This window comes from Oncorhynchus nerka, linkage group LG24 (genome assembly GCF_034236695.1).
Source record: "Oncorhynchus nerka isolate Pitt River linkage group LG24, Oner_Uvic_2.0, whole genome shotgun sequence".
In the NCBI taxonomy this organism is placed as follows: domain Eukaryota; kingdom Metazoa; phylum Chordata; class Actinopteri; order Salmoniformes; family Salmonidae; genus Oncorhynchus; species Oncorhynchus nerka.
In genome coordinates this window covers 31,826,196-31,852,044 of record NC_088419.1, presented here as the reverse complement: position 1 = coordinate 31,852,044, position 25,849 = coordinate 31,826,196, and the positions used below count along the sequence as shown (strand labels likewise).

Genomic DNA, 25,849 nt, shown 5'->3' with positions numbered 1-25,849 from the left:
CATCTGAAAAATACTCTTTCAAAATGAGTGCTCGACTTGTTGACTGCTTCGTTCCACACAGCAGACATTGTGGGCTAGTTTAGGAATGCTGTTTTGCACGTGTAGCTCAACATTTTAAGTGCCGTCATTACGCCATGTACTTACATTATATAGGTATGCACGTGAGCTTTGACATCGGTTTTTAACATCGCCGTTAAACTAGACATCGATTGCGATATGTTGACCGATATATCTCACATCCCTAATTTGTCATTTTTTCCCCCTCCTAAGAAGCAAGATAATTCCAAACCGAGAGCCAAAGATCATGGAAAGAACCGAACATGTTGTGAACCGTTACACCCCAAGCAGACATTCCTCAACTAGAACAGATGAGCATGGATCAAATCAATCAGCCTTAATCAAAAGCAATATGGTTAACACAAATGTATGAATGTGTTGGGGAGTTATGACATCACGTTAGTTGTTTGGCTAATATCAACACCTGACAATTTTATGGTTTTGTGACCCAAAACAAGTACCCACTAAATAAGCTGGCCTTGGCAGACTTTCAGTTGACTTTTCAGACAGGGTAGAGACAGTCGGGAAAGTCCTGTATGGTAATACGTTGAGAAGTTAAATGAAATAAGGTGACATGTGAACTTTGCGGGGTGGAATTGAGCTACAGTGGCAGTACAGGTGCAATGCTTAACCGTCTGAACGGGAGGCACTGGGAGAGTGAGATCCAAACCGTTGCTGGCAACAGCGGAGGCCCCCCAACAATAGACAGGCTTTTCACACAAAAGAAGCATGATAAAAGGCATGGAGTGAGAAAATCACAGAGCTGTTACAGAAATTATTCAGTTGATACGCAGCCATTGTCAATCGCAAAGGATGACGGATTCAATGCAATAACGGCATATCTAGAACCAGACCACAAGATACCATGTTGAAAAACTATGACGGCCCGGATGGAGAAATTGTACAATGTTTGTTCTGAAAGTACCAAGTGCAAGCTCTCAAATGCCATACCTGGCGTTAACAACATACTGTTGGACGTCTATGAACAGTTGGTCAATACATCACTACAATGAGCCATCACAGTGAGAAGTGGAACATGAAGTCCAGGTACTGACCACAGAACACAGAGGAGAGGCACAGCAGAGAACCTAAAAAACGCACTAACTACCATCATTGCCAAGTGGGTGGGGGACAACGTTATTCTAAAATGGACTAAATTGTTTCTCCCCCCTCATCAATCTACACACAATGACAAAGCAAAAACAGGTTTGTAGAAACTAGAAATGTATTTTTTTTTAAATGTATTACATTTACATAAGTATTCAGACCCTTTACTCAGTACTTAGTTGTAGCACCTTTAGCAGCGATTACAGTCTTGAGTCTTCTTGGGTATGACGCTAGAAGCCTGGCACACCTGTATTTGGGGAGTTTCTTTCATTCTTCTCTGCAGATCCTCTCAAGTAGGGATGCACGATACATCGGTCAACATATCGGAATCGGCCGATATTAGCTAAATAATACCAACATCAGTATCGGCCCAATGTCTAGTTTAACGCCGATGTGCAAAACCCAAAGCAGATGTGCATACCTATATAACATGGGTACATGACGTAATGACGCCACGTAAAATATTGCATTATTATGGCACTTCCACTGTGGCGCTCTATGAAGAGGATGAAAAAAGTATTCATGCGGTATCTGAACACTTGCAGCCATTCTCATGATGTCATTAATTTCACAACGTAAGAAGAAATCAACATTTTGAAGCATATTTCTTTGACAATTGCTGTTTTTGGATTACAATTTGATAATTCAGTTTGGAATTCATTAGTTGATGTGGCTCTAATTAGTTAACGTAATGTATTAGTTAGAGAAGGCCAGATTGATTATCATACTCTGTAGCCAGTGTATCATCATCATCGTCAGATAATCATTTTTGATGGCTCTACACAGCACTGTGGAGCTAGACTGCATTTATACACAATGATCATAATCCATTTCGCGTCTACTTGTCCCGAACGCCTGATCGAAGGCAGTTTCTTTGTGAGGTATCTACCTGAAAATACAGTACATGATCTAAGATTTATACTTTTATGACTGCTGAATACAAACTATGCCTTATTTACTTTGAAGAACTACTAAAATAGTGATTTTTGTCTGACAGCATAGGCAAGGGGGCTAATTGAGGTTATTTTGCTGCGCTACCCGTCTTTGGGGTGTCACTAGTTGCCACAGTCAAAATGTCTAAAGCCTGCCTATTTCTACAATTTCTCTTCTTAAAAATCAGATTTGAAACCTAACCTTAACATTATGCCCAATCTTAAATTAAGATCAAAAAGCACATTTTTCTTAATTTAGGCTTTGTGGTTGTGGTAACTAGTGACAACCCCGTCCTTTTCTACAGCCAATCCATTAATATTAAACAACAACCTACCTGTTGGTTGATCATTGTAGCCTACTCCTTCTCATTTAGTCAACTTAATTCGGTACATTTGTATTATATTTTGCATTGATTAGAAATCACCAACTTCACTTCCTACACATGGAGCCTCTGACTGTAGTGGCGCATTTATTGACCGGCAATAGCCAACACACTTTTGTAGCTTGTTGTTATGTCTTTTTTTTTTTTTTATGGGGCGCACTCATAACTCAGTGTTTTATTAAATTGTTGAATGTAATGGTCTATCCTTGTAGGCTATGTAGCCTTGTCACATACAGTGGGGCAAAAAAGTATTTAGTCAGCCACCAATTGTGCAAGTTCTCCCACTTAAAAAGATGAGAGGCCTGTAATTTTAATCATAGGTACACTTCAACTATGACAGACAAAACGAGGGGGAAAAAATCCAGAAAAATCACATTGTAGGATTTTTTATGAATTTATTTGCAAATTATGGTGGAAAATAAGTATTTGGTCAATAATAAAAGTTTATCTCAATACTTTGTCATATACCCTTTGTTGGCAATGACAGAGGTCAAACGTTTTCTGTAAGTCTTCACAAGGTTTTCACACACTGTTGCTGGTATTTTGGCCCATTCCTCCATGCAGATCTCCTCTAGAGCAGTGATGTTTTGGGGCTGTTTTCGGACTTTCAACTCCCTCCAAAGATTTTCTATGGGGTTGAGATCTGGAGACTGGCTAGGCCACTCCAGGACCTTGAAATGCTTGAAAAGCTACTCCTTCGTTGCCCGGGCGGCGTGTTTGGGATCATTGTCATGCTGAAAGACCCAGCCACGTTTAATCTTCAATGCCCTTGGTGATGGAAGGAGGTTTTCACTCAAAATCTCACGATACATGGCCCCATTCATTCTTTCCTTTACACGTATCAGTCTTCCTGGTCCCTTTGCAGAAAAACAGCCCCAAAGCATGATGTTTCCACCCCCATGCTTCACAGTAGGTATGGTGTTCTTTGGATGCAACTCAGCATTCTTTGTCCTTCAACCACAACGAGTTGAGTTTTTACCAAAGATTTATATTTTGGTTTCATCTGACCATATGACATCCTCCCAATCTTCTTCTGGATCATCCAAATGCTCTCTAGCAAACTTCAGACGGGCCTGGACATGTACTGGCTTAAGCAGGGGGACACGTCTGGCACTGCAGGATTTGAGTCCCTGGCGGCGTAGTGTGTTACTGATGGTAGGCTTTGTTACTTTGGTCCCAGCTCTCTGCAGGTCATTCACTAGGTCCCCCCGTGTGGTTCTGGGATTTTTGCTCACCGTTCTTGTGATCATTTTGACCCCACGGGGTCAAGATCTTGCGTGGAGTCCCAGATCGAGGGAGATTATCAGTGGTCTTGTATGTCTTCCATTTCCTAATAATTGCTCCCACAGTTGATTTCTTCAAACCAAGCTGCTTACCTATTGCAGATTCAGTCTTCCCAGCCTGGTGCAGGTCTACAATTTTGTTTCTGGTGTCCTTTGACAGCTCTTTGGTCTTGGCCATAGTGGAGTTTGGAGTGTGACTGTTTGGAGGTTGTGGACAGGTGTCTTTTATACGGATAACAAGTTCAAACAGGTGCCATTAAAACAGGTAACGAGTGGAGGACAGAGGAGCCTCTTAAAGAAGAAGTTACAGTTCTGTGAGAGCCAGAAATCTTGCTTGTTTGTAGGTGACCAAATACTTATTTTCCACCATAATTTGCAAATAAATTCATTAAAAATCCCACAATGTGATTTTCTCGATTTTTAAAAATCATTTTGTCTGTCATAGTTGAAGTGTACCTATGACGAAAATTACAGGCCTTTCTCATCTTTTTAAGTGGGAGAACTTGCACAATTGGTGGCTGACTAAATACTTTTTTGCCCCACTGTAGATCATTTTATTTTAGACAGCTTTTTCATTGTTAATAGGCCTATTCTTTTCTTAAGTGAATATTCTCGCAAGTAATCAAATACTGATGTGCGGATATTCTAGTATCTTTGCCCATCTCTATTTGCCACAAACAGAGTGCATTTGGAAAGTATTCAGACCCCTTGACCTTTTCCACATTTTGTTATGTTACAGCCTTTTTCTACAATTGATGAGGAATCTTTTTTAGTTAACCTCTTAAGTCGACCCTCTACTTTTTTGAACATTTTGTTAAAAATCGCGCAACATTTCAGCGCCCTGCTACTCATGCCAGGAATATAGTACGTTCATATGGTTAGAATGTGTGGATAGGAAACCCTCGGATGTTTTTAAAACTGGTTAAATCACGACTGTGGCTATAACATAACGTGCGTTACATCGGAAAGCGCAGGAAAACCTGATCACAGAAAATGGAAATAAATATCCTTGCGCCACTTCCAGCAATTGTTAACAGTGAGCCGAATTAGATAAGACCGAGCATTCAACTCCCACAGCATCCCCATGTTGTCTAGAGTCTTGTGAATTGAATCATCTTTGATTCTTGGTTGAACCGAAACAGGGGCACCACTTACCTCCGGTCTCCGCCCAGATCATTCCGGAAGAGCACTCTCGTGAAATTTTTTCCAAGACGACAGCTAATGATTTTTACATCGCCTAAGGATGATTTTTATCGCTTATTAACGTTTACTAATACCTAAAGTAGCATTACAAACGTATTTTCAAGTGTTTTGTGAAAGTTTATCGTCTACTTTTGAATTTTAAAAAATGACGTTACGTTGTGAAATCGCTGTTTTTTTCGTTTATCACACAGTCTACATATAACGATATCTTGGCTTTATATGGCCCGATTTAATCGAAATAAAGACCCAATAGTGTTTATGGGACATCTAGGAGTGCCAACAAAGAAGATGGTGAAAGGTAATGACTGTTTTCTATTTTATTGTGCGGTTTGTGTAACGCCGAAATGCTAATTATTTTGTTTACGTCCCCTGCTGTGCTTTTGTGTTGTAGTGTATTGGTGCATGCTATCAGATAATAGCTTCTCATGCTGTCGCCGAAAAGCATTTTAAAATTCTGACTTGTTGCCTGGATTCACAACGAGTGTAGCTTTAATTTGATACCCTGCATGTGTATTTTAATGAACTTTTGAGTTTTAACTAATACTATTAGCATTTAGCGTAGCGCATTTGCATTTCCAGAGCTCTAGTTGGGACGCAAGCGTCCCAAGTAGAAGCAAGAGGTTAATCCATCTACACACAATATCCCATAATGACAAAGCGAATTATTATTTATTTTTTTGCCCCCCAAAATAAACAGATCCCCAAGAATTCAGACCCTTTGCAAAAAATACTTGAAATTGAGCTCAGGTGCGTCCTGTTTCCATTGATCATCCTTGCTGTTTCTACAACTTGATTGGGGTCCACATGTGGTCAATTCAATTGATTGAATATGATTTGGAAAGGCATACACCTGTCTAGATAGGTCCCACAATTGACAGTTTATGTCAGAGCAAAAACCAAACCGTGAGGTAGAAGGTATTGTCCATAGAGCTCCGAGACAGGATTATGTCGAGGCACGGGTCTCAGGAAGGATACCAAAACATTTCTGAAGCTTTGAAGGTCCCCAAGAACACAGTGGCCTCCATTTGTAAATGGAAGAAGTTTCGAACCACCAAGACTCTTCCTAGAGCAGGCCGCCCAGCCAAACTGAGCAGTCAGGGAAGAAGGGCCTTGGTCAGGGAGTTGACCAAGAACCCGATGGTCACTCTGACAGAGCTCTAGAGTTCCTCTGTGGAGATGGGAGAACATTCCAGAAGGACAACCATTTCTGCAGCACGCCACCAATCAGGCCTTTATGGTAGAGCGGCCAGACAGAAGCCACTCTTCAGTAAAAGGCACATGACAGCCTGCTGTGATTTTGCCAAAAGGCACCTAAAGGACTCTCAGACCATGAGAAACAAGATGCTCTGGTCTGATGAAACCAAGATTGAACTCTTTGTCCTGAATGCCATTGTCACGTCTGGAGGAAACCTGGCACCATCCCTACGGTGAAGCATGGTGGTGGCAGCATCAAGCTGTGGGGATGTTTTTCAGCGGCAGGGACTGGGAGACGAGTCAGGATTGAGAGAGATGACCGGAGCAAGGTACAGAGAGATCCTTGATTTAAAAAAAAATATCTGCTCAGGACCTCAGACTGGGGCAAAGGTTCAGCTTTCAACAGGACAACATCCCTGAGCACCCAGCCAAGACAACGCAGGAGTGGCTTCAGAACAAGTGGCCTACCAGAGCCCGGACTTGAACCTGATCGAAAATCTCTGAAAAGCACTGAAAATAGCTGTGCAGCGACTCTCCCCATCCAACCTGTCAAAGCTTGAGAGTAGTGATGCACCGATATGACATTTTTAGACGATACAGATATCTGATATTTTCCTTGCCAAAAAACAAAAATTCAGAGAACCGGTATTAAAATGTTTTGCTGCCTTTTAAGCTCTTCTAGTACAGTTAAATAGTTAACACACACATGGACGTTAAATAATGGTTACACACACCACACTGACCAAAAAGTAATTTTGTTGGCATTTACGTATGTCCCCATTACCAGTAAAACATAATCAAAATCTATTTCTTTCACTTACTTGCTGTGCTGTTTTGTTGTTCATGTGATCAGTCGTTTCATTCTCAACCAGGATTTCTCATACTATGGAACGCCGTTTGGGTCTTTTGCGTGTTAAATAAGCTTGTTGACCAATCAGGACCTGAATATGACTGCACGTCACATAATAATTTAACGTGTTACTACATTTTTTATGTAGTTATTACACATAGTGTAATCAATCACTCGTGTTTCATGTCACAACGATTCATTGATACGTATGCTATGATGCTGGTAAAGTTGTCTCGCGCACTTACTGTGCTGGTCATTTAAAAAAAACTAGCTAGCTCATGGAAGCAAACAATGTTCTTCCCCCAAAACGACTTCATCTGTTTCAGTAGCTATAGTTAGCCAGCTAGCTAACTATATAGCTAAGTGTAATCATCTAAAATAACCCTAATTTATAAGACAGTTCTTATTTGATAAATGGTGGTCGGACCCATCTATGTGAAGCTAGCCACAATAAGGATTAGCCGCAATAGTGGACTTTGCGGTTAGCCTTCAAAATAAAAGTATGTCCTTGACAGTGATGCAAATTAATACAAATAGTAGAATTATGCCATAATTGAATAGATCATGCTAAACGAGGTTGGAATGTTATATAAAATCTACAAAAGAAAATGTGTTAATATCACACTGGATGTATTATACTTTAGAATTGGATTGAGGGCATACTTATTTCATTGTACAGCCTTACCTATGGATTGTGTATGAATGACATGGGGGATCAGTCTACTCAGTAACACCCAGAGAACATTAGCATTGTAGTTCTTATTGCGGGACTGAAACTGAATTGAGCCACATTTATTGTCCTATGTGTATTAAAAACTATTCATGAGGAAAAACAATACTGCGTGGATATTTTGGAGTCTGATAACTGCGCGTTGGGAAAAAATATATTGGTTATTGAGTAAACTGATACCCCATTTCATTGATCCCCAAACCGTAGGTAAAGCTGTACCGTGCAATATGAATGCCAATACACAATATTGGCCGACTGGGGAGGTAATTTCACACAGACACAGTCCCGCGATAAGAGCTACAACGCTAATATGTGCGTAAACTCTAAACAGTTGTTCTGTGGGTGTCACCGAGTAGACTGATACCCCATTTCATTGCTTCACATTCAAACCTTGTTCAACATTACCTAGTCTAAATATGGCATGATTCCACCAAATATAACCTTCAGCATCACTTTCAAAGAGGTACTTTTATTTTGAAGGCAAACTGCAAATTCCACTATTGTTACTAATCCTTATTGCGGCTAGCTCTACAACACAACCCGGTGCGGTCGAGCCTCACTAGCCAGATGATGCTAGCTGGCTGCTTATTACTTTAGTTTTAGGCAACAGGGTTAAGAAGTAGCTGGCTAGCTATTTATTTTCAAGAACTGAAGTTCAATGTCAATAGGCGAACAACATGTGGCTACCTAGCTAATACTTACAAGGATTCCTAAATCATTGCTAAGAATAATGAAAATGACTGCAGTTTCTACTGGTCATTGTTTTCAGGCTGGTTGTATTGGTGCTAGCTAGGTACCAAGTTAAAGCTAACTACCCCGGAAATTGCGGTCGAACAAATGATGCTTTATTACCAACGCGTTATTGTAAACACGTCGTTCGTGGCCGGTGTTTATTTGTTTGCGGACTTTATTGTGCAGCTTTGACAGTGCTGATAGTAGTGGTGGCGGATGGCTTGCACGTGCGTTATTTGACGTGTCAAATTAAAAGCTTATTTAACGTATATTTTTTGACATGCAAAGACCCAAATGGCGTTCCATAGTATGTTGTGAAGCTAATAGCAGTGACACTATTACTGTGCAACTCCGGTAGGGCAACACGCGTACCGGTGCTCGACCAGTCGGCGAAAGCCAACATCGCCCATGACAGAACGAACGGTTGATTGTCAAGGGCAATGAAATCCATTATCTTGGCTTTTATGGATTTCACCTTTTGAGTGGTCTCATCGAAATGGTCTTACTCTTTCAAATGACTGCTCGACTTGTTGACGGCTCGATCCACACAACAGACATCGTAGGCTAGGTTGGAAATGCTCCCTTCCAAACTCCAAAAAGCACAGATGAAATTCAGTACAAAAACAGGACAGCCCTCTCGAACACATCGTGCCGTTCGAAACACACCAACAATTAAATAGGCTACCCCCCCATCTCAGATAGATACATAAACACCAACAAAGTCCACAGTCTCATTTTCTCTCACCTAAATCACTCAAGTCTATTACTCCAGGACAGCCTGCTCCATTCAATAGGTGTACAAGTGTGAGACTGAGTGTGGGTGTGTTGTTTGTTTGTTTGCGAGCACAGTGTGATGGACTGGAAGGGAGGCTGAGGCTCCCTGAGAGCTCCCTGTGCTGTTCCACCGGGGAGCAATTCGTCTGACCTGCTAAATTTACCCCCAGGGGGCATGACAGGCACAGAGAGTTAACACATTTATCCACTGCCAAGGCTGTGCTGGCCAGCAAAACCTTCATCCATCCCGTTAGCAGATTGCCGATTTCTCTCTGGCAGCATTTTCTCCTCCTCAATAACCTGAGCATTTGGGAGTCTGTACTCCCCATATACAATGCTGGGTCTGACTAAATAGGCCTACAATGTTAGATGGCAACAGTGGGTGGATAAACCTATCCAATCATTAAGCTTATCATCAGTGCTCATGAGAGAGATGAAATGCAGACCGAAAGCCATTTCCTAAATATTGCACACCGTGCAAAGCATTTGTGCAAATGCAGGAGAAACCATAAACCTGACCTTTGACCACCTGCTGTACAGTGAGGGCACTAGGTCCTCTCACACCCTACAGTCCTGTCATGCATGCATGTCACTGTCTTGGCAGATTGCCAGTAGCCCATGGACAGTTTAGTTTTTTTCCACCATTCATCATTGGAGTCCTAGCACGAGACAACATTCTAGGTCACATTACCCCTCTGATAGTCCTGCCATGTGAGTCTCTCTCCCACACAAATCTAAAAGGTGTGTCTGTAGCTTGCAGGTGTAGGAAAAATTGGTAGGTCACACAATCTCCTGTGTGATAGGGCAATCCAAATCTCTTTCCACCCTACGTTCTTCAGAAGTTCATGGAAATATATCAACCTTGTCAAAACACAGGGTTTGTAAATGTGCTTCGCTAACTAGCTTACCTTCGATAACGTCAAAAATTTGATACAATGTAGGCTACATTTGTCATATCACCCCCACTTGCGGCAGCAGTATGTTGACCTTAGAATGTCCCAACTCCCAAGCACGGCGATACCACAATCGAACAGCCATAACAAACCACGTTTCCATCCACAGTTATGCAAGTAAAGTAACATCGTAATTTTTTAAATAAAAAGTGTGATGGAAACAGGACATTTTGGTACAATATTATAAGTGCTGTTATAGAATGTATTAGTCGACATGGTGGGATCCTTTCGTGCCTGTAAAATGAATTAAGCAAGAAATGGAGTTGGAAACGCCTTAATACGCAAATAATGATTTAACAACCACCATATTGAAGTAAACTTGGATTGACATGATTATTTAGTGTGTGTTGTCCTCCCACTACAACTTGGGAAACGCAGTTTTTAGGCTACAGATGAAATAGTCATGATGAACTTCACAAGTGCACGGTGATCTTGATGCTCCTTTCCAATAAATATTGAGGGTCTTATGATGATCGATGCTTGAGTTGCGTTTGACAAATAAAAATACTCTCCCTTTTATCCATAATAATCACATCATGTAGACTAGTCCACCGCACATCATCTGCAAGCTTTTGGCTAGAGCGCACGTGCAAAGACCAGAGGAGGATTATTTGCTATTTAACGCAACAGTTTGTGACAAAAAATAAAACGGTAGAGTTGAAAATGCAATGGAAACACATTGAAATTTCGATGTTTATTTGGTACATGAAAACTTCAGTGAAAAAGTACATTTTGTCTGCACTGTCAACACGCACTGATTTTAATCTGCAACAAGTCAGTTTGGTGGAAAGACACCACTGGTGGGAAAATAGTCATGTTTTCTATATGCAGATTTCTTAATATTTGCATGAAAATCTGTCGCCAATTGGATGCAAAACATGCTACTACGGCTGGGGGAAAAAAACATGAAGAGCAGAGCAGGTTTTCTGTTCTCTTCAAAGTTAGCCCCATGAAATGTCTCTGTAGGGTAGGGTGCTAGTGACAGTGGAGAGAGGGGGGGGGTACATGAAACACAGAATGGGTAAAGCAGCCTACCCAATGAGAGCCTAACCTCATGCTGAACCCAAAGCCACACCTTTAGAAGTGGTTAGAAGTTCATCTGCCCAATATTTATCTACTCCACTCTCACCTCTTTCCTCAGCTTTTAAAGTACAGTCAATTATATCAGTGTGGGCCTGGTTTCAAAGGTTTTGCATTGAGTTTGTTTTGTAGAGCATTAATTTTACATACAGTACGAGTCAAACGTTTAGACACCTACTCATTCAAGGGTTTTTCTTTATTTGTACAATTTTCTACATTGTAGAATAATAGTGAAGACATCAACTATGAAATACCACATATGGAATCATGGGGTAACCAAAAGTATTGAACAAATCAAAATATATTTGAGATGCTTCAAAGTAGCGGACCGTTGCCTTGACAGCTTTGCACACACTTGGTATTCTCTCAACCAGCTTCACCTGGAATGCTTTTCCAACATTCTTGAAGGAGTTCCCACAAATGCTGAGCACTTGTTGACTGCTTTTCCTTCACTCTGCGGTCCAACTCATCCCAAACCATCTCAATTGGGTTGAGGTTGGGTGATTGTGGAGGCCAGGTCATCTGATGCAGCACTCCATCACTCTCCTTCTTGGTCAAATAGCCCTTACACAGCCTGGAGGTATGTTGGGTCATTGTCCTTTTGAAAAACAAATGTTAGTCCCACTAAGCACACATTGTATATAGACTGCCCATTTTTTTTCTACTCTGTTATTGACTTGTTAATTGTTTACTCCATGTGTAACTCTGTGTTGTCTGTTCACACTGCTATGCTTTATCTTGGCCAGGTCGCAGTTGCAAATGAGAACTTGTTCTCAACTAGCCTACCTGGTTAAATAAAGGTGAAATAAAAAATAAATAAAATAAAAAAGCGCAGACCAGATGGGATGGCTTTTGGCTGCAGAATTCTGTGATAGCCATGCTGGTTAAGTGTGCCTTGAAATCTAAACAAATCACAGACAGTGTTACCAGCAAAGCACCCCCACACCATCACACCTCCTCCTCCATGCTTCCCGGTGGGAACCAAACATGCAGAGATCATCCGTTCACAAAGACACGGCAGTTGGAACCAAAAATATCTAATTCGGACCAGACCAAAGGACAAATTTCCACCGGTCAAATGGCCATTGCTCGAGTTTCTTGGCCCAAGCAAGTCTGTTCTTTTTATGGTTGTCTTAAGTAGTGGATCCTTTGCAGCAATTTGACCAGGAAGGCCTGATTTATGCAGTCTCCTCTGAACAGCTGATGTTGAGATGTCTGTTACTTGAACTCTGTGAAGCATTCATTTGGGCTGCAATCTGAGGTGCAGTTAACTCTAATGAACTTATCCTCTGCAGCAGAGGTAACTCTGGGTCTTCCTTTCCTGTGGCGGTCTTCATGAGAGCCAGTTTCATCATAGCGCTTGATGGTTTTTGCGACTGCACTTGAAGAAAAAGTAAAAGTTCTTGACATTTTCTGGATTGACTGACCTTCATGTCTTAAAGTAATGATGGACTGTCGTTTCTCTGCTAATTTGAGCTGTTCTTGTCATAATATGGACTTGGTATTTTACCAAATAGGGCTATCTTTTGTATGCTACCCCTACCTTGTCACAACGCAACTGACTCAAACTCATTAAGGAAAGTAATTCCACAAATTTACTTTTAACAAGGCACACCTGTTAATTGGAAAGCATTTCAGGTGACTACCTTATTAAGCTGGTTGAGAGAATGCCAAGAGTGTACAATGCTGTCATCAAAGCAAAGGGTGGCTACTTTGAAGAATCTCAAATATGAAATATATTTAGATTTGTTTAACACTTTTTTGGTTACTACATGATTCCATATCTGTTATTTCATAGTTTTGGTGTCTTCACTATTATTCTACAATGTAGAAAATAGTAAAAAAAGAAAAACCCTGGAATGATTAGGTGTTTCCAAAAGTTTGACTGGTACTGTATAATCCATTGCCTTTTCATAAGTCAGTGAAGCCTTCACAAAAGCTAGGCTATTCAAAAACTCTTAAAAAAGGGTAGCCTAACACCTATTCCAATTAACAGCCATGATGCATAACTAGGCTAATTGTCACAATTGCAAACCAGTGCAGGGTGACAATGAGCTCACTAGAAAGTTTTTAAAAAAGGGATAGAAAAATGAGCTGGGACAGATATGAGGGAACATAGTGTGATACATACTGTGAACCATCAGATCCTCCTCTCCAACCTCTCCGAGTTGGGCATCTCCGGCGCGGCCCACGCTTGGATTGCGTCCTACCTGACAGGTCGCTCCTACCAGGTGGCGTGGCGAGAATCTGTCTCCTCACCACGCGCTCTCACCACTGGCGTCCCCCAGGGCTCTGTTCTAGGCCCTCTCCTATTCTCGCTATACACCAAGTCACTTGGCTCTGTCATAACCTCACATGGTCTCTCCTATCATTGCTATGCAGACGACACACAATTAATCTTCTCCTTTCCCCCTTCTGATGACCAGGTGGCGAATCGCATCTCTGCATGTCTGGCAGACATATCAGTGTGGATGACGGATCACCACCTCAAGCTGAACCTCGGCAAGACGGAGCTGCTCTTCCTCCCGGGAAGGACTGCCCGTTCCATGATCTCGCCATCACGGTTGACAACTCCATTGTGTCCTCCTCCCAGAGCGCTAAGAACCTTGGCGTGATCCTGGACAACACCCTGTCGTTCTCAACTAACATCAAGGCGGTGGCCCGTTCCTGTAGGTTCATGCTCTACAACATCCGCAGAGTACGACCCTGCCTCACACAGGAAGCAGCGCAGGTCCTAATCCAGGCACTTGTCATCTCCCGTCTGGATTACTGCAACTCGCTGTTGGCTGGGCTCCCTGCCTGTGCCATTAAACCCCTACAACTCATCCAGAACGCCGCAGCCCGTCTGGTGTTCAACCTTCCCAAGTTCTCTCACGTCACCCCGCTCCTCCGCTCTCTCCACTGGCTTCCAGTTGAAGCTCGCATCCGCTACAAGACCATGGTGCTTGCCTACGGAGCTTTGAGGGGAATGGCACCTCAGTACCTCCAGGCTCTGATCAGGCCCTACACCCAAACAAGGGCACTGCGTTCATCCACCTCTGGCCTGCTCGCCTCCCTACCACTGAGGAAGTACAGTTCCCGCGCAGCCCAGTCAAAACTGTTCGCTGCTCTGGCCCCCCAATGGTGGAACAAACTCCCTCACGACGCCAGGACAGCGGAGTCAATCACCACCTTCCGGAGACACCTGAAACCCCACCTCTTTCAGGAATACCTAGGATAGGATAAAGAAATCCTTCTCACCCCCTCCCCCCTTAAAATATTTAGATGCACTATTGTAAAGTGGCTGTTCCACTGGATGTCATAAGGTGAAAGCACCAATTTGTAAGTCGCTCTGGATAAGAGCGTCTGCTAAATGACTTAAATGTAAATGTAATAGTGTGAAGACTAGAAGTCGACCGATTAATCGGAATGGCCGATTAATTAAGGCCGATTTCAAGTTTTCATAACAATCGGAAATTGGTATTTTTGGACACCGATTTTGCCTTTTTTTTTTACACCTTTATTAAATCTTTATTTAACTAGGCAAGTCAGTTAAGAACACATTCTTATTTTCAATGACGGCCTAGGAGCGGTGGGTTAACTACCTTGTTCAGGGGCAGAACGACAGATTTTCACCTTGTCAGCTCGGGGTATTCAATCTTGCAACCTTACAGTTAACTAGTCCAACGCTCTAACCACCTGTCTCTCATTGCACTCCACGAGGAGACTGTTACGCGAATGCAGTAAGCCAAGGTAAGTTGCTAGCTAGCATTAAACTTATCTTATAAAAAACGATCAATCATAACAACTAGTTAACTACACATGGTTGATGATATTACTAGTTTATCTAGTGTGTCCTGCGTTGCATATAATTGATGGGGTGCGTATCGTTTCCCCAATGTGTACCTAACCATGAACATCAATGCCTTTCTTAAAATCAATACACAGAAGTATATATTTTTTAAACCTGCATATTGAGCTAAAAGAAATCCAGATTAGCAGGCAATATTAACCAGGTGAAATTGTCACTTCTCTTGCGTTCATTGCACGCAGAGTCAGGGTATATGCAACAGTTTGGGCCGCCTAATTTGCCAGAATTTTACATAATTATGACATAACATTGAAGGTTGTGCAATGTAACAGTAATATTTAGACTAATGGATGCCACACCTTAGATCAAATATAGAACGGTTCCATACTTTATTGAAAGAATAAACGTCTTGTTTTCGAGATTATAGTTTCCAGATTCGACCATGTTAATGACCTAAGGCTCGTATTTCTGTGTGTTATTATGTTATAACTAAGTCTAGGATTTGATAGAGCAGTCTGACTGAGCGATGGTAGGCAGCAGCAGGCTCGTAAGCATTCATTCAAACAGCACTTTTGTGCATTTTGCCAGGAGCTCTTCGCAATGCTTCAAGCATTGAGCTGTTTATGACTTCAAGCCTATCAACTCCCGAGATTAGGCTGGTGTAACCGATGTGAAATGGCTAGCTAGTTAGCGGGGTGCGCACTAATAGCATTTCAAACATCACTCGCTCTGAGACTTGGAGTAGTTGTTCCCCTTGCTCTGCATGGGTAACGTTGCTTCGATGGTGGCTGTTGTCGTTGTGTTCCTGGTTCGAGCCCGGGGAGGAGTGAGGAGAGGGACGGAAGCTATACTGTTACACTGGCAATACTAAAGTGCCTATAAGAACATCCAATAGTCAAAGGTTAATGAAATATAAATGGTATAGAGAAATAGTCCTATAATTCCTATAATAACTACAACCTAATACTTCCTACCTGGGAATATTCTCATGTTAAAAGAAACCACCAGCTTTCATATGTTCTCATGTTCTGAGCAAGGAACTTAAACGTTAGCTTTCTTACACGGCACATATTGCACTTTTACTTTCTTCTCCATCACTATGTTTTTGCATTATTTAAACCAAATTGAACATGTTTCATTATTTATTTGAGGCTAAATTGATTTTATTGATGTATTTTATTAAGTCAAAATAAGTGTTCATTCAGTATTGTTGTAATTTTCATTATTACAAATACATATTATTTTTAAATTATTATTTTTTTTTTAAATCGCCCGATTAATTGGTATGGGCTTTTTTTGGTTCTCCAATAATCAGTATCGGCGTTGAAAAATCATAATCGGTCGACCTCTAGTGAAGACCGGTGGGGCTTGGATTTGAACACATGCAGAGAGGGGATTGTTTGAGTGCAGAGGGCAGCGCCTTTAACCCTAAATGCTCAACCAACCTCATGCACTAATGTAATCTTTCTTAAAAGGACGTGAACAGTGCCACACAGCACTTAAACCCCTGTGGATTGTCTGAAAATCTACTAATCTCACTAGATCCCCAAATGGGCAGCAGGCTTGGCAGAATATTGTCAGGGCGCTGCCCCTCCCACATTAATCACAAGGATGATCCCAACTTTCTTTACTGTAATCACATTCTTAAATGGTATTCCCAGACACTTGCAGAGGTGATCATTTAATTCACTGGTGCGTACATGCACTTGCCATTAGACGTAATATTACTTTCCAACTGCAATTGTTGCTTTGGGGTTTCACTAGCCAAGGCATTCGAACAAGCAGCTAAAAGCTTATGGTAGAGTTGATTGTTTTACCATATTGTCAATGAGCCATGTTCAACCAACCTTAAAAAAATTGGTGATACTTCATTTATTCTAAATTTTGTAGGCACCAGTGTCTTATTAACAACTGTTTACAGTTGCAGGTGGAACTCCAAAAACCAGAGAATGTTCACAAAAATATGAAATCTACTTTTTGCACCGCGTGAAGAGATTTCTCGCCATCTTAGCTGACATACATTCGCATTTCCTAATATCTTTGCTGGAACTAGTCACTTCTAAGCAACGTGGTTTAATTATTTCTGAATATTCCCTGGTTATCGGGGTTCCACATGCAACTGGACATTGGTGCAATTCAAAAATCAAGAAATATGGAACTATTGTCAAGGTAGGTAGAAAAATGTTCACCTATCTATAATCCATCCTACACTAGAACCCCATATGGAAGAAGTATCCGTACAAGGATCTAACTAGAGCTGGGGTTTCATGAGCCAGTGGTCTAGTTGGAACAATGCTTCAAATATTGGAGAAGGGACGCAAGAACTTAGTGGGTTTTCAACAACAACACATTTGGCAGGAGAAGTTCTGCCCCCATTCATTTTCAACGAAAGGAGGGCACGTGGAGAAATATAGTGGGATTGTGAGCGGTGAGAACCCTGCTAGCAGAGTGGTAGAAGAAGTTGAGCTCTACTCTTTGGCACATTCAAACGTTATCAAAACCCACTGTTTCAAGCACGTATCATCTTCCTGGTAACATACACTTCTCACAGAGTTTGACTGAGGCAACAGTTAAAGATGGAATCCGCATTAAGGGAAACAGAACCACCTTTGTTATTGTTTTGCGGATGAAAATGTCTAGTAAAAAAACATTGCAATACATATTCTGCTGTTCTATCGAACGCATGCAATGATGTCCCGTAATGTAATATTCCAATCGTTAGTGGCAGATTCACCATTAAGGATCCCAGCTTTAATGCCTCCATGTTCCCTTTGTGAAGTGTCGAACGACCAGCATAACATGTACATTCACCAACACTCACCGGCATCATATTGGCGGCTCTGTCTGTCAGAACGACGGGGGCATCAAATCAACAATGTCGAACTTGGAAAGGTTGAATTCGATGTCTTCTAGCTATCTGCTAACGATATCCAAAGTTATGGCTGGAGATTCTGCCCAGTAGCGCCAACAGTTCAGTGATGAGAGCCAGCCCAGGCCTCGTCCTATGCAATGCAATATAAAAACGGATATGAGCTAATGAACTGTTACAGTAACTAGATACCAAGCCAACTAACTGCATACAGACTATGTGGCAGGCAGTGAGAAGTAACGTTGGCCTAACTACCTAGTTAGGCCGAGTGGGTCAGAGCTCAGGTAGTCTAACGTTACGGTAAACACTGACATCAACTCATCAACACTTGGGCCTGGAGCGAACCTTATATTGATGATGAATACCAAACATTGACACTACGGTTTCCCTTACTATATAACTAGAGAGTTATCCACGTTAATGTTTCGATTGTTACTTTAACATTGTACTGTAAGTAGTTAACTATTTATAGGCTAGGTAGCTAGCTAACGTTAGCTAGTTAGTAGTGTCATACCATCAGTATAATTTGGTCAGTGTGGAACTTCGCTAGCTAACCAATTAGACAGTTAGCTAAAGTTAGGCCATCGGCAAGACCTAACTATCTAGCTAACGTTACATAGCTGCTGCTAGTTCTGCCATGCTAGCTAACGTAACGTTCGTTGCCAATTGTTTGTATCGTAGTTTTAACTACAATTTTAGGAGCGTTGGGTAGCGCTTAGCTAACATTAGCACCTATTTTTTGAATATAAAACATGATTAACGTTAGGCTTGTTCAGGTGGATTATTTACTAGCTAACGTTAGTGAATAGCTAGTCTAACTTATGTCGCGAGATAACGTTAACTAACTAGCTAATCAGCTGATGAAACGATAGCTAGCTAGTAACGTTAGCTAGCTACTGAAATAAACAACAAAAGCGTTACTTACAGATGTCAGAGACAATTCCTGTTCATTCTTGGTCGTCGTAGCCTATCGCGAGTGATTCAGGCCTAATGAAGCTACTGATACCAAGTAACCTAACGTACTAGCACCATAAGATGCGGTCAAAGATCTTTACAACTAACCCAAGATAGACCCGAGCCTGAATCCTAGTGGGCAGAACAAGCAAGGAGGTGGGCAGAGCCAAACTCTTCTTCGATGAGGATTAACGGCGGTTGGTATCCAATAAATGTTGCATTATCGCCACATACTAGACTGGAGTACAATTCCTTATACTTTGCTTGAAAAAAATGATTAACAAATACCCAACCATCTAACACAGGAGTGGGCAAACTTTTTGGCTCAGGGGCAACATCAGGATTTTGAAATTCAACGGGAACGCAGTTTTGGGAGGACAAATTGTTTGTTAAAAGCAATTTCTGGGGTCCTCCCGAGTGGTGCAGCGGTCTAAGACACTGCATTGCAGTGCTTGAGATGTCACTACAGACCTGGGTTCGATCCCAGGCTGTGTCACAGCTGGTCTGGACTGGGAGACCCATGAGGCAGTGCACAATTGGCCTAGCTTCCTCTAGGTCAGGAGAGGGTTTGGCGGGCAGGGCACATGCATGCTGACACAGGTGTATGGTGTTTCCTCTGACATATTGGTGTGGCTGGCTTCCAGGTTAAGCGGGCGGTGCGGCTTGGCTCGGTTGTGTTTCGGAGGACACACAGCTCTTGACCTTCACCTCTCCTGAGTCTGTACGGGAGTTGCAGCAATTGGATACCATGAAATTGGGGGTACATTTTTTTAAACAAATGTTCAATGTCTCGCGGGCCGGATTGAAGTGCCCGGCAGCCAGATACAGCAAGAAGGTGGGCAACATTCCCCAATAGCTATCAAGAGGCTATTGGTGCGTTTTAGCATGTATTTGCATATTTCCATTAGGGAACTCTGTGGTGTGTGTGTGTGTGTGTGTGGCGGCTGGTGGGAGGAGCTAAAGGAGGATGAGCTCTGGAATAAATACGGAATCTGGCCTGCCAAACACTTCAAACATATGGAAACCACAGTTCCATTTATTCATTTCCAGCAGTTACAGAGCACGCCCGCCAATAGCCTCCACTGGTGTGTGTATTTGCGTGTGTGCAATAACTCAATTTGCCCTTGCACTCCTTCTAAACAACGCCATTTTTAAAAACTTTGGCAAAAGTTAGTCTACAAAACTTTGTCCACTCCGTTCGTAACCGATTGTAGTTTTGGAAAAAGAAAACTGTATTGAGATCAAATGTTCCATTGATGAGAACATTTGCTGAGTGTCTGCCAAAATCCATCTCTCACTGCCGGCCACTCGGCTTCCTCTCACCACCATATTTGATCCCACACCAGACCAGTAGCTGGGTGGAAGGGACAATATTGTTCAAAAGACCTGCAATAAAATCTCATATACCCAAGTACTTCTCTGTAGCTGCCACCACCACAACATTTATCCTCTGTGATTTACGTTCCATTCCTGCAGTACAGTTGACAACCATGAACTCCAAAAAACCAACCTTACTGAAGCCCATGTTATTCCTACCACTCTCTATTGTCCTCGGCCTACTCACAGGGATTCATCTAGTATCCTTCACCCTGGACCTATCTTCCTCTTTTACTGTTTCTTTTACCTATCGTCCTCTTTTACCTAGGCAAGTCAGTTAAGAACAAATTCTTATTTACAATGACGGCCTACCCCGGCCAAACCCAAACACCGCTGAGCCAATCATGGCCGGATGTGATACAGCCTGGATTCGAACCAGGGACTGTAGTGACGCCTCTTGCACTGAGATGCAGTGCCTTAGACCACGACTGCCTTTCTCTCACCGGACAGCTTTGATATTCAGCACCATGGGTACCTCTACAGTTAACACACAAAACTTTTTCCAGCAATACTACACATTCCTTTGTCTCATGTCCTCCTGCACACTTCTCACATCTGGAAATCTCACTCCTACACTGCTGACACATGGCAATAAGCTTGACACCTAAAACACCGTAATGGATTTGGGACAAAAGCTCTCACAGGATAACTGATCCTAACTTGACTTTATCTGGTAAAGACTGCATCAAAACTCTGTTTCACCACGCTCTCCAATGGGTCTGTGTCGCACCAAAAAGGCAGGCGTCACAAACACCGGGAATCTTCAACTTCAGTTGACCACTCCAGTTGACCACTCCAGTTGACCACTCCTTAACACCACTCCAGTTATCACTCTTTTCAACAGCACCTTGCTCCGGAGAGGAAAGCAAGTCACAGTACTTGACCCCATTTGCGTGGTGTGTGCAGCTCCCTCTAGACGGCAGTAACTCAAAAAATCTGCACATTCCACCCCAAGTCACTTTCACCAACCCAACATTCCCCAACCTCTTCTCAACCAAATCTGACACTACATGGATCAGCCAGAAGGCAAGGTTCCATTCTCTCCAAAAAGCTCATTCCCACTGGACCACAATCATCTTTTTCATCATCAAACTCGGCGGTCTTCACCGCATCTGCCACGGCAGTTAATTAATCCTGACTCTCATCACGTTCAATTTCCTTCTGTAGCTCTTCCAAAAGTTATTTGTAATCCATCTTTCCGTATTTACTCAAAACATGTTCCACTTTTCCTTTTTTCCCTGTCCGCTATATTCTCCTTCATCAGATCTTCCAGAAGGCTTGTGCAATCCCCCACTCAATATTTACATATAAAACAGTATGTTCCACTTTTCTCATTTTTTTCCCTTTCCGCCATCTTACCCCCAACAGCTCTGTTCACTACCAACATGCTACTGTGCATGCAGTTATTGCGCACCTGACTCAGTGAGCTATCCCATCGCCATCTCACCGGTCCCAAGTTTAGCTGGAATTCAGCCTTAAGGATTTGAGAAATAGGATCGGTTGTTCTCACAGGCTCCCTATTCATCTATTCCTCTTATCTAGCTCTGTTTCCACCTAATGCTCTGCCGTGTGAGTTCATTACACTTGGTAGAAAAATTGCCCTACCAACTGACTCTACACCCATTAAAAAAATGGATGGGACACTATCTCTTAACACAGTTTGTAACTCTTCTGCAGTAAATCTCGTACACCCACATACTTCTCTCCAGCTGCCACCACCACAGGTATTTTCTGTGATTTACGTTCCATTTCTGCAGTACAGTTGATAACCAAGGCTATGAATGCTAAGAATTCAACCTTACTGAAGTACATGTTATTCATATCACTCTCTATTGCCTACTCACAGGGATTCTCTTAGGCTCCCTCGCCCTGGACCCATCTGCCTCTACTACTCTCTTCACTGCCTCAGCATACAACAACTTCTATACTACTCTGATCCTGCCAACCTCAACCTGCCTTCTCTCATCGGACACTTATGATCTTCAGCACCATGGGTACCCATACAGTTAACATACACAACCTCTTCCACCGGTACTACATAATCCCACCTACACACTTCTCACATATATGAATCTCCCTCCTGCACACAGCTGCCACATGACCATAAGCTTGACACCTAAAACACAGTAATGGGTTAGGGATAAAAGCTAAAGACTCTGCATGAAAACTCAGTAGAACAGACAATGGCTTCTCTGTTTCACCACGCTCTATAGCAGGTCTGCGTTGCACAAAACGGTGGACATCACAGACACTGGGCATTTTCATTTCAATTGCTCCTCTTCAACACTTAACGCCACCTCAGTTATTATTCCTTTCAATGGCATCCTGCTCCGGAGAGCAAAGCAAGTCACAGTACTTGTCCCTCTGCGTTTGGTACGAAGCGCCCACTCCCTCTGGATGTACTGTATTTCTTCACCAGCATCTTTATGCTTTCGTTAATAAAATAATGATAAAAATACTCAAAATGCAGATGCTGATTTAGTTATAGAGCCATAACGAATTACTATGGGAATAAATATCACTGATTTACAGAAATATTGAAACAAAGTTGTCTAATGAAGGTAAATCCTCCAATGTCACGTTGTACAGCACCATATTTTCCGGAAACCACAAAGGTTTTGTTTTTCTCAGAATACAAGCACTATAATATATCAAATTTTGGCATTACATTTTGTCATAAATCTGGCATTCTTTGGATTTATGGTGCTTTCAAGACAACTGGGAACACTGAAAAACACGGTCAAATCATGACGTCAGTGTTCTTCTGGTCGGAGCTCTAGAAAGAGTTCCAAGTTCCCCACTGGGAATTCCGAGTTTGATGACCGTTCAAAACATATTTTCCCCAGTCAGAGCTCCCTTTTCCCCAGAGTTCCCAGATGTCTTGAACTCACTGAAGTCTGTTATTTCCCAGTTCTGAATTTCCACTTGTTTTGAACGTGGCAGAAGTCATGCTGGATTGACAGTATGGCCAATGTTGAATGTTTATCCTTTTAAGCATGGAAAAGAGGCCCTTAAACAAAGACTTGGACCACACACCGTCTCAACTGAATAGCAGGCAGTGACTGCTTTTCAATGCTTGCAGTTAGCCCCTGAATCCTTCCAAACCATTCATTGTTGAATTTGCATTTTCCAATTTGATGTGTAATGGCCGATGAGCACCGATAGGTTCTATCTATAATTTCTCTTCATAATTTATCTTGATATGTCATGGATTGAAAAATATTTGCCAGTAGATTCACGATGACTGCTAGCTTTCTAGCTAACATTTTGAAAGTATGATGATCAGTCCAGTCAAATCTATGGTTGATATAATGTGATTTGACTCATTTTATCTGTGGCCAATGACCTACAGTCTTCTTGGATGGGCACTTCTAATGTAACTCTATTACAGCACCCAAGGAGCTTGAATTTTCGAGCTCTCCCCATAGATATTGCGGTGACGTAGTGACCCCATGAGTGACAGAAAACTGAGCCAATCACGGCGCAACTAGAGAACATTACCAATCCCCTACTCTAGGTATTTTCCCCTGGCTGCCCCACCACCACCACAGAAAGCACTGCGCTAGGCTGAAACACATGCATTTTGGAGCTGACTTGCTCAAGAAAGCAAAAAAGAGACCATGTTGGTATGCGCTTTATGAACTCAATATATTTTTTTAATTGTTTGCAAACTGATATGTGACACAAATTAATGCCAAAATAACAGGCAAAACATTGTTTTTTTTTAAGCTAAACAGTTGGTGCCCTGAATGACGGGTCGCCACTGACTGCAAGCGATGTGTGTTAATGTTAAGAACAAGCGTCGGGGCGTTGGTCTGAAGATACTATTATCAATAGGCAGTAGTGTAACACTTTACAATAAGGTTCCATTTGTAAAGGGTTTATAAAGAGGTTGTAATTACATTAATTATTATTTAATCATTTGTATGTGCATTACAAACCATTAATACACAGTTATATCGCAATGGTCAAAATAGAGCAATAAATGGTCAGTGTTTGCCAAATAGCGAACCAATATTTACCTCCAGTTATTAACCATTTATAAATGCACATACAAATGCTTATACGATCAACCCTTATGATTCATCACGCAACCTTATTTTCAATAGTTGCACAGTTAAACAATAGTTATTTTCTCACTTTTGGGTGTGACGCATTGGTGATCTGTCCCAGGAAAATTAGAGGTTGGTTTTCATGATGTGTCTTAACCCACCTTTGAAACCCTGATGTCCTGACCAAATGTATTCAATGATCATTCCCAACATATTACCCTTTACTAGATTATATCAACACACTTAATACTTCTCTGTGTGTTCATGATTCTTTATTTTCTCTGAACACTAAACAAAACAACAAAAGAATAACGAATGTCACGTTCTGTAGTCCAAGTATGGTGAACGTTCTTGGTGTGAAATGGTAACCATAATACCTTCTGTTGGTGAAACAGTGGAGGGTGTATCCTCTCAACGTTGAATGTTTTGGTCTTCATAACCACCATTCATTGACTGAAAATGTTTAACCAAGTGTTGAATCTTCTCTCATGTAGTGATGAGTACCCAATACTGCCTATTCTGTAAGTATATCTAAGCTCTAAGTGACCTCTCAAATAATCTTTAAATGATTTACCCACATGTATAACTGCTAAAAGTATACCTTATTTTAAAGCCAGACTTAAACATTTATAACAGTATATAATGTCCTCAAACATGCAATGCATAGTAAGAACAAAATGTAATTTAACGGAAGAATACATTGGGAAAACAATTTGAATTGCAGTGACTCAAATATGTAGCCTATCAGTGGTATAGTGAGTAGCCTAGCTAATTCAGATAAACAGGGGGTGTCTTTTTCTCCCCTTATTAACATTACGAGTCAGAATAGAAATTTACAACAGATGTCTGGGCTGAGATTCACAAAACCTTTTTAAGAAGACATTTCTTAACTAGCATTTTGTCCTTAACTATAAGAAGTTAAGCAAAATTGCTATACCTCAAAAAGGTTATTGGAAATGTTCTTGCACTATTTCAAAAAGTTCAAAAGAAATGTGATTCTTGAAAATAAAGTTGTTGAAAATGTTCTTAATTCTAAGACAGCTAAACCCTTGCCTCTCAGGACAGTCAGAGAGAAAGCTCATGAAAGCAATTTAAAAAAAATAATATTCACACAAACTTCATCTGAAGTTTCAGTATTGATTTTAAACCCAAGAACAGGTTTTAGAACAGTAATATCAGTAAGAAATATGCTAACATGATTGCCATTAGTAACTAAATAGCTAGCTAAAATGGTTGCCTAGCAACAACTATCTTATGAAGATATTTTAGAAGTTCGTAAGAAAATCATTAAATCTTATGAAAATTGTTGAGAAATTGCACTTATAAACAATTCTCTGAACTTTTTTTTTCTTAAGAATTATTTTGTGAATCTCGGCCGTGCTTCCGTCTTGTTAAGCATTTTCCCATCATGGTGTAACATTCGTCGTAAGAAGTAGACCAAGGTGCAGCTTGGTACGTGTTCATGATTCTTTATTTTCTCTGAACACTAAACAAAACAACAAAAGAATAACGAATGTCACGTTCTGTAG

At 41.5% G+C, this 25,849-nt stretch overlaps 1 protein-coding gene across 1 annotated transcript in view; it reads right to left on the bottom strand.

Moving 5' to 3' along the window:
• The window catches only part of ppp1r13bb (protein phosphatase 1, regulatory subunit 13Bb), an 87,839-nt gene extending 68,810 nt beyond the window's left edge, over nt 1-19,029 (bottom strand). The window contains exons 1-2 of the mRNA XM_029631562.2: nt 18,863-19,029; nt 17,890-18,070 (exon numbers count right to left, since the gene is read on the bottom strand). Coding sequence (XP_029487422.2) covers nt 17,890-17,898 — 9 coding nt within the window. The 5' untranslated portion in view covers nt 17,899-18,070; nt 18,863-19,029. The remainder of the gene's footprint in view (nt 1-17,889; nt 18,071-18,862) is intronic.
• Between the last annotated feature and the right edge of the window lie 6,820 nt (nt 19,030-25,849).